Source organism: Fomitopsis serialis (assembly GCF_022376445.1).
Source record: "Fomitopsis serialis strain Sig1Antser10 chromosome Unknown B0H18scaffold_54, whole genome shotgun sequence".
Taxonomy (NCBI): Eukaryota; Fungi; Basidiomycota; class Agaricomycetes; order Polyporales; family Fomitopsidaceae; genus Fomitopsis; species Fomitopsis serialis.
The window spans coordinates 23,671-35,677 of record NW_025955014.1 but is presented as its reverse complement, the minus strand read 5'-3'; the positions used below and the strand labels follow the sequence as shown (position 1 = coordinate 35,677).

Here is a 12,007-nt window from a genome sequence, read left to right as displayed (position 1 = left end):
GAATGTAGTCTCAACATGTATCACGTTACATTAAATGCGCTAGAACATAACGAATAACGATACTTTCATGACATTATCTGTCGGATATCCAGCCTAGACATCCTGCGCAAAAATTCGGCCTGACGTGCGGTAAGCCTCAGAGCACATCGAGGATCAATCAATCAGATTGGCTTGACTTGCTGTCCTCGTCATTGCTCACTCCTGGTCATCGTCACACTTGTCCACTGTGTTGTACATCTCGTTCTCCGACACTCTGAGGCAATAATTTGCAACACAGCCATTGTAAGTTAGCATCATCTGTCCCTCCGGGTTCTGCACTCACACTAGTAGCTTAGCATGGAAGCATGAGTGACGATGCTACTGGACGCGGGCCACAGTCGCTGTTAAGCGAGTTCTACCACCGCTTCAATGGATATGTCCATTCAGTCGAGACTGCCCTTGCGAATCCGACAGATTCGACAGTACTCGAGCGACTTGGAGATGATCTCAATCAGTTTGGGCAGCTCGTCACCGAGGTATGTCGCGGTCATGATACAATCAGGTGAGGTTACTGATCTCACCTACCACTGTGGAACAGCATGCAGCGACATTCCCTCCAGGTGAACTGGGCCACATTCAAAATGGTGTCGGTCTTATGCTGTACGACATCCGTCTGCAGTACCGCGAAGCCCTGGATCAGTCTCACCACGGTCGGCCTGAAATTGTGACACGGGCTCAAACTGGTCGGCCTGGTCGGCCTAGGATCACAATCGACCCGACTTGGCTAGAGTGGGCATATCAGCATCGTTCGATTGCAGGCCTCGCTCGTTTCTTGAATGTCGGGCGATCAACAGTCCGCAATGCTCTACTGGAATACCAGATCGCCGAACCTCAGCAAAATCCTTCCCACATCTGATCTCTCGGCCGAACCAATCCAGGTGTCGGAAGATGATCACGATGACCTACTAGACCCGATTCTCCCTGAGCCTTAGCTCACATGGATGGGCCTGCTATGATGGGCGATGGCCAATATGCAGATCATATCTCGTCTTTTACCGGTCCTTTAACCCTCCTGACCGATGCCCAGCTTGATGACATCCTCAAGCAGCTTCGCATGCATTATCCCCGCGCAGGCATCACGATGCTGGATGGAATGCTGCGACAGCTCGGCCACCGTGTACCTCGTCAGCGAATACGATCTTCCCTTTCCCGCATTGACCCTATCCACCGGACCTTCGAGCGTATTCGCATACGACGCCGAAAATACAAGGTGGCCGGTCCAAATGCATTATGGCATCATGACGGCCAGCATGGTGTGTTCGGTCACCAGTGTTTTGGGGCTCTTACATGACTGTACTGACGATGACTGGATATATTAGGCCTTATCCGCTGGAAGATCGTAATCCACGGATTTATAGATGGTTACTCTCGTCTCATAACTGCACTACGGGCACATGGCAATAATCGTGCAGCTACTGTTCTCCAGCTGTTCCTTGCTGGAGCAGAGATCTTTGGGGTACCTTCCCGTGTACGTGGCGATCATGGTGTAGAGAATCTGGCTGTTGCTGCATGGATGGAAGCGAACCGCGGTGAGCGACGGGGCTCGTACATATGGGGCAGGTAAGGCATCTATCTAAGGGATGGGATTTCAAATTGTGATTCGTGAATGACATCGCATGGAATTATAGGAGCATCCACAATGTTCGCATCGAGCGTCTCTGGGTCGATGTCACTGCACAAGTCGGTGCAAAGTGGGCGGAATTTTTCACGACACTCGAGGTTCATTATGGCCTTGATCTCAACAACGACAATCACATCTGGCTCCTACATCTGCTCTTCCTCGATCGCATCAATGACGAGCTTGCCTTCTTCGCTGATGGTTGGAACCACCACCGAATCCAAATCCGAGATGGGCCCAATCGCTCGCCCATAGACATGTTCGTCTTCGACATGCTCGTTCATGGAGTACGTGGAGATCAATTGCCCGATGAAGCTCAGACTATGGAGGAGCTGGAGGTGTATGGTGTCGACTGGGAGGCACTACGCGAGGATCGTCTTTTGCGTGCCTACCATCAGAACAACACCCAAACCGATGGTGCATCGTCATGGATTGGTAGGGTTGGTCCACCCGAGCGGCTGAACGAGGTCGAGGTTGAACCTCCCGAGGAGCCAGGAGTTGATGCTTTGGACAGAGTCATTGGTGTCCTAGCACAGGCGATTGAGCCGTGGTCGGCTCATGCAGATCAAGCAAGTCTAGCAGCCTGCTGGGTGAATGCATTGGCATACCTCCAGAGCCAGTATATGGATATGTTTTGACAGTCGGGCTATTGATTGCATTATCTGTACTGTACATAGTCCATGCGAAACTCATTCTCTCCGGGTGACGACTGGCTGGCATTTCGTTACTACTACGAGCCTACTAGTACGACAATAACGACTGTATTTTGTGACGAGTGGTACCGCAGTCGCGCTGCACCCAATCTGTGCCAGTGTCAGGGCGGTAGATCACGAGCGACTCGGAGTCCAAAGTTTGACGTACATCTGAGTGACCGAGTCATAGCCTCCGACTCGGAGGCGCCGCACTCGCACCGAGTCAACGGGCTCCGCTACGCCCGCTCGGATAGCGAAGACGACCATCCCCTGTATACAGCAGTAAATGTTCCCACAGACACTCAGCAATGCTACACCCAAGATCAGTGGATCCGAGTCGTACATGCGGTGAGAGTTCGTGCTTCTTTCGTGCGGATGATCCCGAGCCGCACTGCCACTGCTTCTTCGCACCGAGTCATTGATGTGGCTCACTGATAGCACCTCCCAGGATCCCCCCAGGCTCTGGCTGTCGCTGGTCGGTTGCCAATCCTTGGTTTGACGAGCAGAACAGCTTCAAGGCTGTGTGAATGGCTCGGATGTCTGGGGCTCGGAATAAGGGGAGGCAAGTCACTCACACTTTCAAGTACCTCCAAGGTGTGTTTTGAGCGATGTTGTGACTTCCGTGTCGACTCTGACTGTTCTAGGCTGTCGTTCCTCCCGATGGTAATTGATGTTCCACTGTACATGCTGCTACAATAGCCTCACAGCTCGATATGGCTGGCTTCTTCGCTTCAAAATGGTAATATCCATCGTGGTGTGAAGAAGCCAATCGTAATCGCTCAATCCTGAGCAGTCATCTGTGAGCAAATGCCGAATGAAATTATTTATGCTGACCCTGTCCATCGAGGATTGGTTGTGCTGGCCGAAGCCAGCAGAACTACTCACAGGCTCGTGGTGAGAGTCTGTATCTCCCCGACCTGGATTGCATGCCGAAGTAATCCCTGTAAGTACATCTCTGTATATAACTTGTCGTACTTATTTGCTGACCTTGTCGCATCGTCTTCCAGGAGGTTTTGAATCGCAGTAGCCCGATGGAGATGCTCGTCGAGCTGGATCTCACGATGTCAGTCTTTGGATAGAAGGGTGGCGACTGCTGCTCGTACTGCTGCCATATACCTGTGCCCGAATCGAATTGAAGACAGCAGGAATACAGTACAATATGAGAGCAGAACCCGATGCATAGCGAGGTCTGCCATAGGCCGAGTCGCCATGGCCTATGCCAGACTTGCCATAGAGGGCAAGTTCGGTTTTGGCCTCACCTTCTGACGGTGCCCACTCGCTCTTTCCCCACTATACTCTCGTCGTTCTTTTCGTCTGCTCACACCCTTGCCATTCAGTCGGCAAGCCACCTCCTCTCATTGCTTCGTCGTTCCTGCACTCTCCCAGAATTGTCTCTCCAACATTGATTGAGGTTTGTTGCCCTTCGTGCGAAGACCTTTCGGGCTGTTCAACCCAGTTGTAAATTTTACAGTCGCTCACTCCTTCGTCGAAAAATTTCTACTGGAACTGTGATTATAGGCCTGTTCTACGAGCCACTTCAGTCAACACACTAGTTACGACTGACTTTGATGTCAGGCCCAACTAGTTACAGGCTGAGTTATATGTGACTTCTTGAACTGATGTATGTGTAACTAAAGGCACATGGTGACTTATAGATTGACTTGTAGACAGTGACTAGTAACATGTTGACATTCATGTCCCAACTTATTGGAATGACCTTTACAACACCACCTAGTTTGGCTGACTCTTTCGGGGACTTAGGCAAGGCCGACTTTTCACGATTGATATATAAGTTATGCATTGCGACCACAACAACCAAACTATATGTTAAGACTAAAGCAGAAGACTTTTCTAGCTGACCCATTAGACATGACTTCGACCGACCTATTAGACATGACTTCAACGACTGACTTATTAGACGCGACTACTAATGACGACCGACTTATTGAACTGAACTACAGACAAGAGATAGAGAACAGTAAGAGAATAGGGAAGATCAAAAACAAAGAAACAGAAGCTGCCAGGCTCCGAGAACACTACAAGTACAAGTTGATGATCCACAACAGCGAGCGCATCATTTACCTTGTCGGCGTCGTTCTTCTTCCCAAGCACGACGGCCAATGTTGTATTTGTGGATCAAAGAGTGCCGCTTATCCCAGACACTCTCGAGATCCGGCCACTCCAGTGGACCGTCTACGATATCCTCGTCTACAAAATAGTCAGTGAATTGTGTTTGTTCGAACATCCATTGAGGACATACTTGATATGGTATCGACCCCAAGTAGATCCCGCACTCCCCACTTGACCCACACGACGTAGTCCCCGCCCCGCAGACAGAACGGAACATTGACGAGGCTCTCGACATGCGTGAACCACCACCGCTGTCGGGGACTCAACCACACTGCGATGGCGTCAGTGAGTTCGAGCCCCCACTCTGTAAAGATACAAGTGAACGAGTCTCGCGAGTATTTGTTGAAGTACTCGTCGGAAGGTAGCACCCCGTCCTGGACGACCTATTGTAAGTCCAGGGAACACGAAAAGATCAGTACACGTACCTCGGTGTATCCCCATACATGGATGAATTCCTCCTGGCCTTGGCTTTCGGGAGAGTTCTCGCGCGACACGTCTGACGACTCAGGCGCCTCGGAAGCGTCATGCTTCGACGACGTGCCGATGGATTTGTCCACCTGAGAACTTGCACTCGACGCTGACGGCACGCCTGTAGCCACACCCGAGGACGACGACACAGCAGCAGATCGCGCGCTTTGCGAGACCTTGGAAGGCGCGCCACGATCCTCCGTCGCATCCTCGGTCAGGTCGATCACGTCCGAGTCGTCTAGGTGGATTCGGCGTCGCTTGATACCACGCGCGGTGTGGTCCCTCGCAGTCAAAATAACGGGCTTGTCCACACGTGGACTCGCATTCGACGCTGACGGCCCGCCTGTGGCCGCCCGCGACCACGACGACGCAGCAGCAGACCGTGCGCTTTGCGAGACCTGGGAAGGCGCCCCAGGATGCTCCGGTGCATCCTCGGTCAGGTCGATCACGTCTGAGTCATCTAGCTGCGCCCGGCGTCGCTTGGTACCACGCGCGTCGACGTCCTTTCCATCCAAAGTAAGGTCGATAACCTCGGGGGGGTTCCTGTGGCCCCTGGGTGTGCCGCGAGCGCCACGAACGGGCTATAATTCAATACCTTCTGTCAGCATACACCGAGAGCCCGAAGAACACTGAGTACTCACAAAGTTGCCGCGTGCAGCGCGTGAATAATGCGCTAACCGTCGGGGGGCCAGAGAGGATTGTCGGAGCGGTGACGACGACGGTGCAGGCGACGACGATGGCAGTTCGTGCCCTGAAGGGGGATCACGTTCAGGTGGAATACTGGACAGAAGGCTGGGCAACCGATGGCCCAACTCATTCCAATACTGTTGAGAGTCGTCGGACTTGTCAGAGTCGTATGGCTTTGCACGCGCTGCTGTCCCCAGGGCGCCGTTTGGCGTCCGAGAGGATGAGGCGGCGACGTTGTTTGGCGTCCGGGAGGATGAGGCGGCGACACTGTTTGGCAGCTGTCGGAGTGGCGCATTGTATGTGGGTGATGCCGCCTGCGAGGGTCCGTCCCGTTGCTGACGGAATAGCCGGCTTTCCTCCTCCAGCTGTGTCCGTTCGCCGTCCAGTGCCGCTTTCTGGCCAGTGAGGTTTTCTTTCCCCGCATGCTTCTCTTCCCCGATACGGTCAGGTCGGTTCCGCGCTCTGTCAAGAGCTTTATCCACCTCTTTCAGGCGGGTAAGCACGTCACGCATGCGCTTGATCAGCTTGTGCTCGCCGGGGCCAAGACGGCCACTGAGGTAGCGGAACTTTGGCCTGTTCGGGGTACCACACTGCGCACACTGCTTCACCAGTCAACATCGCGTCGAAGAGAAGGATTGAAGTGACTTGCCCTTGTGTAAATGCGCCCCACGTTCTCGTCGTCGGTGAGATATTGTAGCTGCTTCGCTGGATGATGGTCACACTCCAGTGTGTCTTCATCGCGGCATAGCTGGCGAACGAACTCCTTGAACGGCGCAAGAACGGGATCGTTCGTGTCCTTGGTCTTGGATGGTGTGCCAGGAGAGAACAAAGTGTTCATCCTGCCTATCCTTGACGAGGCACCCTCATTGCGGCGCAGGGGGGATGACATGAGAGGCGGGGCTTAAAAGGTAGACAAGACTCGCGTGAAGCGGGGCCATGCGCACCTTTATACAGTCCTTGCGCTATTGTTCATAATCCGAGTGGCCAGGAACAGCGATCGGTGGCGTGATGAGCGAAGCAGGGGTCAAAGCGTGGTCCATGGACAAAGCGGAGGCTACAATGACTGCTCTTGGCCACTCGGCTACGTTGGGCCGGGTTAAAGTCTTAGCAAGTTCAAGAGAGCCTATACATCTCCATGTCGTGGCATGCGGCAATAAGTGGCATCGGTACGAACCCAAAACTATCTACGCAACATTACATGCACGACACCGCAGCACAAAGTCCCTTCCTCGAGCTACCTACTTACCTTTGCGATTCAGGTCAGCATAGTTCGTCACGGTCCTGCAGACTGTGTTAGCAATACTTTGACAGACAAGGAACATCACTGACCTTGCCCGCTTTGAACGACTGGAACCCGTCGTCGAAGGCTCGGGGAGTGGCGGTTCCTCTGTATCGCGTGTCTTCCTCTTGGTTCCTGCCGTTGTCGCTCCTTCTGGCGCCGCAGACTTGCGGGCCCGGCCGGGTTTCTTCCGGCTTGAATTGCGGCCAGAGGTCTTCTTCCGAGCATTGATGCTACTCAAGGCGTCTCCGTCACCGACGTCTGGCTCCTCGTGTGCGTCACCAGCACCAGCTTGTGTATCCTGAGCGGGTTCACGGCTGCCTTCATTGACGCCTGAGCTCTCTTCAGCGCCCTCGCCATTGGTCGCTGCATCCGCAGCGTTGCGTTCACTCCGGCTCGTCTCGACCGCGGTTTCCGGCATGTGGCCCTGCGCGTTGACGAGACTGGAGTGCTGCGGCGACTGCGGAGCGATGGAGGGATTGTCCATGTTGAGAGTCGACTGGCGAGTACGATCCTCTGCATTCGCCTCGTGACCGCCCTGGCGTACGCCATCTGGGTGCGAGGGCTCGCGTATAGCGTCGGGAATTGATTCCTCCTGCGCAAGCTCGGCGGAAATACGATGCACCTCGTTCGACGGGTCGGGTTCAGTCGCAGGCGCAACGGAGGCGGGCTGCACGTTGGCCACTTCATCGGGCAGGCGGGCAGGTGCCTGTACATCACGCTCAGCGCCGACATGATTCACGTCGTTCGAGTGCGCCACATCGGCAGCGGCGATAGCCGGCACAGCGTCAAGCTCGGAGGCGTCAGCAGGGGTACTTGCAGTCGAATTCGCCACTTCGGGAGCGACACTAGCTGGGACAGCGTCAAGCTCAGACGCCTCTGAGATATTCGCCTCGGGGGCGGCAATGGCTGGGACGGCTTCGACGCCGGACGCGTGATCCTGTACACTCGCAAGTGCTTGCGAATGTGGGACATCGTCAGCCGGGGCCTCGGAAGGCTCGATCAATGGGGGGACTGTGCTCCCTGAAGCAGCGGGTTGCGCGGTGGCGAGGTCTGTAGTCGCTGGGTCCATTGTCGGTCGTCGGGTCTCCAGGACGTATTCATCGAGTGCGTTGACGTGCACCCCATTCTCCACGCTCTTCAGATGGTTGACTAGCCGATCTGTGCCTGCAATTCCCGCGCTCACCCTTTATAAATACAAATGAGTGCAGTAGTGTTAGGGATGTTGAGGGCACTTACAAAGTTCTGCGTGGTCGTCCACCGGAATCCATCCATCCGATATACATGAAGATCTCTGTCTCCGTCTCCTCAGACCATTTGTCTACGGCCACTCGCGCGGTATATCGCAGACGCGCTTGACGTCTGCAGACGTGAAGATTCAGTTCACCGAAGCCACCTTAGAGTCGCGACTTACTGGTCCAGGGTCTCGACCTTGCTCAGATCGTCATCATCGCTGTCGTCCGCGTCCGACTCCAGCTGCGCTGCAGCATCCATTGCTGCATTGGCTGCATCAGCCTCTGCCTTCGATTGAGCAGCGAGTACCTCGTAGTGTGCCCATTTATCCGGTTCCTCTGCCTTCATGCGCTCAATTGCACGCGTGATGGCGAGGTTAGATGTCGTGGTCTGCTCGCCGAAAGACAGGCCCGCCTGCCTGGCCTCGGCTTTGGCTTGGGTCCCGAAGTGGGGGTAGTCGTGAATGAAGAGGCCGCGAGCACTCTTCGCGTTTTGCCGCGCTGCCTGAGGCTTGACAGGCTGAGGAAGAGGGATAGGGAGGAGGTCGAGAGGTCCGGACTTCCGCTTGTCGAACCAAGGCTTGTTATTCTCTATCCACTTCTTAATGCTCTAACGAGACATCTTCACTGCCATCCTGGGTGTCGGAAGAGTGAGACATACCTTGAGTCGTCCGGTAGCTCGTTTCGTGTACTCCTCATCGTTCTCCAAACGCAACCTTCCCTTCTTGAGGACGAGGCCACGTACATTGATGTCGAACTGCGCCTCAAACGCAGTCGCAACGTCGGTCGCCATCTGTTTGAAGCTCTGTTTTGGGCCAGCATCCTTCCAAGCTTTGAGGGTCTCGTTGACCAGCCACGTATGTTGGTTGATATTGTCCGGAGGGTGGATGACACAGTTCCGACACGCCGGGGCGGCGTCTGCCTGCGACATCACAAGGACGACAGTGGTAGCCAAAGGGAGCTGAAGGAGAGGTGGAATTGCAAGCGAACAGGGCTCATGCCGCCACAATTTATGAGGCGTGCCAGACTGACCACCGGGCTCGGATCTAAGCCAAACAGGGTGTAAGCCACACAACATGAACGACAAAGCGACTTAGCGAGATAGCGATGGTCAAAGCGTTGATCACATCGCGCCACACATTGAGGCATACCAGCCACAACGTCTTCCGAACGCAAAGAGTATATTGAAATTGTCCACCAGCTACACGGCTAAGACGGGACTATGCTACACAGAGACTGACGGAGAGACATATTGCACAGGCGGGGAGGGGAGACGATGATATTGCTTCGTGAAAGTGTGGACGTAGAATTGAATGGCACGCTCCTCGACGTTGTTGAAGGTCTCCTCGTCGTCGCACTCTGCTGTCGTTGTCGTGTTCACGCGCAGCGACTCTGGAAAATCCGGCCATGCACTCAGGACGTACAGGAAGGCCTGCAGGTTCGCACGACGTGCCTTCCAACCTTCTTGACCAGCCGGAGTCCAGCAGAAAAATGGTGAGCCAACATCAACAACGGACAACGCAGACTGAAGGGCAGAACCCCGCCAGACGTTGGCCAACTGCTGTTCTCGCTCCCAATGGCGGAATGAGTCGCCAGTGAGGTCGACGAGGCGAGTATCGAGCGCGCGAAGCTCACATCGCCAGTTGGTTTCGAATAGCTCCCATACGACGAGGTTGAGCAAGGAAGGGTCGCTACGGGCTACATCGACGGACACCTCCAGGCCACGATAGCTGGTCGCCTCGCTCTCGCGATATGACAGCAGGGACCCCCCTTGGGCGAACAGGCCGCGGACCCCCTGTCGTCGTTCCAATCGGATGGTCTCCTGTCTCTTCTGGGGCACTACACCACCTGCTTGGTTTTCCTCCACGATGTTCCCTTCCTCCACTTCTCCCACTTCGCCTGTGTCCGCTGGCTCGCCATGGATTGCGCTCACCCGGTCGTCATCGTCCACGCGATAGTCCCCAAACAACGCATGTCGCCAGTCGGCGATGCGCAAAGGGGCTCCGTTGATACGAGAGTCGACCAGTCGGAGTCTGCAGAACTTGCGAATGCGGACGAAGTTGTGCAGGTAGCGCGTTTTGTGGTTCTGGGCCTCGAGGATGAGGAACGGAGGAGGGTAATAATACTCTAAGGCGACCGGCGGTGGAAAGGCCAGAGGTGGTGCACTCGACAGAGCGGCTCGCCAATTCGGACTCATCGTGACGACACCTTCCGGGGGGCGCTTGAAGGTCGTCGCGGCGTGTTCCTTCTGCGATTTTGCCCCCCGCGTTTGCTCCGACCTCGCTTCCCCCTTTTAGTGGCATTACGCCCAGCGTGGGGTTTCTGTGGCGGCGGCAGCAGCGGCACAGCGGCATCGTTCCCCTTGAATCGCTTGGCCTCGGCCTCCGCGCCCTCTGCTCGGCTCACCGCCTGGAGATGAGGAAGCGCAGAAGAGCACGTCATGTTACATACAAACACCACAGAGGGGTGCGTCCAGCGTCCGGGATCCTGGTGAGTGCCGTCGGGGTCGTACCATGATTTTGGGACCCGCGGCCAAGCGGGTGTATCGTTAAGTATGTTGGACCAATGACGCGGGCTGACGACCTGTGCAATCTTCATAACACGCGACCACGGCCGGATGTGCCAGAAGGGTAGGCCGAGGCGATAGAATAGTTGGGCGGCAGCATCAGTGCGCACGAACGCCCCGAGCACTGGAAGAACCCAAGGATGATGAGAAATCGGACTAGCCATACGAATAACAACTTCGTTGTAGAAGACGGTCAGCCCGCTCAACTCCAGGATAAGGCGGTGGGCCATGCGACCCGTTACCAAGGCGTGCTGTTCGGTGGTCGGGAGCATTCGAAGGCGGTCGACAGCGTTCCTCAGCAGGATAGATAACATCTTGCCGAGTCTGTGGTGTATACCGGACTCCCGGTTGAACAGGAGGGCGTCTCGCTTCATGGTATTTCGCTCAGCGGCATCGTACCTCTGGAGAACGTCGGTCGCGATGGAGTACAACTCATTGAGGACCTCGGGCTTCAGAAACCCGAAGCCAGGAACACCGCACGAAATAGACTCTTCCCAGGGACTGTACCCGAAGCCTTCGTATACCTGTGCTCCGGGCGCGAACTCGGCGTCGGAAGTAGGGATACAGGCATGATGGAGACACCGCTCGTTATACAACTGCGGCCAGCGCGTGTACTCCTGTGGTCCCCAGAGCCCATCGCTGTACGTTATAATCTCTTGCGCGCTGATACGGGGAATTGAGGGACCCAGTCGAGAAAGGGCGAGGTGAAGATGTTGCACTGGTCTTCGGCATCCGCGGCACACTTGACGTCGAAGGCGGTTGTCGCGCCATACCACTCTACGGCAGTCCAACAGAGTCAGTCTTGATCAAGACGACAACACGGGTTGTACCCACTGTAGCCGGGCGTGGCACTGAGCTCAAAAGCTGTAGTCTGTACCACGCGATGCAAGTTCGCGTCGGCCATATTTCTGGGGCCAGACGCTGTTAGCTCGATTGGACCCCAGAAAGCGCACTGTCTCTCATACCTGACTTCGAACGCGGCGCAATAGTAGCCCTACGTGAGTACAGGCGGCACGTTGGGAGAGTTAGGCACTGCAACAGGATTGGCACCGTGTTGTGGCATTCAAGGGCATTGAGACGTACAATCGCAAGTTCGTGAGATATGAAACAAGTTTCGGGCTCAGTCGGAGTCGACGCGACGATGATACGCGTATGGGAGTGAGCAAGGCTTTGAGGCTTTGAGCTTGAGGATCGAAGGACGGGCGCGAGACTGCCGGACAGCAGATATACTGCGCCCTGGCCAGGTTCGCGCAGGAAGATCAGGATCTTCCTGTGCCGCAGAACCAGCCTCTATAG

At 55.2% G+C, this 12,007-nt stretch overlaps 4 protein-coding genes across 4 annotated transcripts; 2 read left to right on the top strand and 2 right to left on the bottom strand.

The window, feature by feature from the left end:
• Positions 1–231: 231 nt before the first annotated feature.
• Positions 232–895, top strand: B0H18DRAFT_1212604 (uncharacterized protein; the record flags this gene model as incomplete). The annotated part of the gene is made up of 3 exons (XM_048036482.1): positions 232–282; positions 336–515; positions 578–895. Exons 2-3 carry the CDS (start codon positions 345–347, stop codon positions 893–895), a joined length of 489 nt encoding a protein of 162 aa, XP_047891288.1. The 5' UTR covers positions 232–282; positions 336–344.
• Positions 896–1,552: 657 nt separating this feature from the next.
• Positions 1,553–2,301, top strand: B0H18DRAFT_1184878 (uncharacterized protein; the record flags this gene model as incomplete). The annotated part of the gene is made up of 2 exons (XM_048036003.1): positions 1,553–1,599; positions 1,668–2,301. The coding sequence occupies 2 exons, from the start codon at positions 1,553–1,555 to the stop codon at positions 2,293–2,295; spliced, it is 675 nt and encodes a 224-aa protein (XP_047891287.1). The 3' UTR covers positions 2,296–2,301.
• A 2,122-nt stretch (positions 2,302–4,423) lies between these two features.
• On the bottom strand, positions 4,424–9,076 carry B0H18DRAFT_1120921 (uncharacterized protein; the record flags this gene model as incomplete). Its single annotated transcript, XM_048034234.1, has 10 exons — positions 4,424–4,557; positions 4,610–4,853; positions 4,905–5,528; positions 5,589–6,233; positions 6,305–6,534; positions 6,881–6,915; positions 6,964–8,100; positions 8,153–8,275; positions 8,328–8,755; positions 8,807–9,076. 10 exons carry the CDS (start codon positions 9,074–9,076, stop codon positions 4,424–4,426), a joined length of 3,870 nt encoding a protein of 1,289 aa, XP_047891286.1.
• A 294-nt stretch (positions 9,077–9,370) lies between these two features.
• On the bottom strand, positions 9,371–11,615 carry B0H18DRAFT_1120920 (uncharacterized protein; the record flags this gene model as incomplete). The annotated part of the gene is made up of 4 exons (XM_048034233.1): positions 9,371–10,435; positions 10,492–11,328; positions 11,382–11,488; positions 11,546–11,615. The coding sequence occupies 4 exons, from the start codon at positions 11,613–11,615 to the stop codon at positions 9,371–9,373; spliced, it is 2,079 nt and encodes a 692-aa protein (XP_047891285.1).
• Positions 11,616–12,007: the final 392 nt, after the last annotated feature.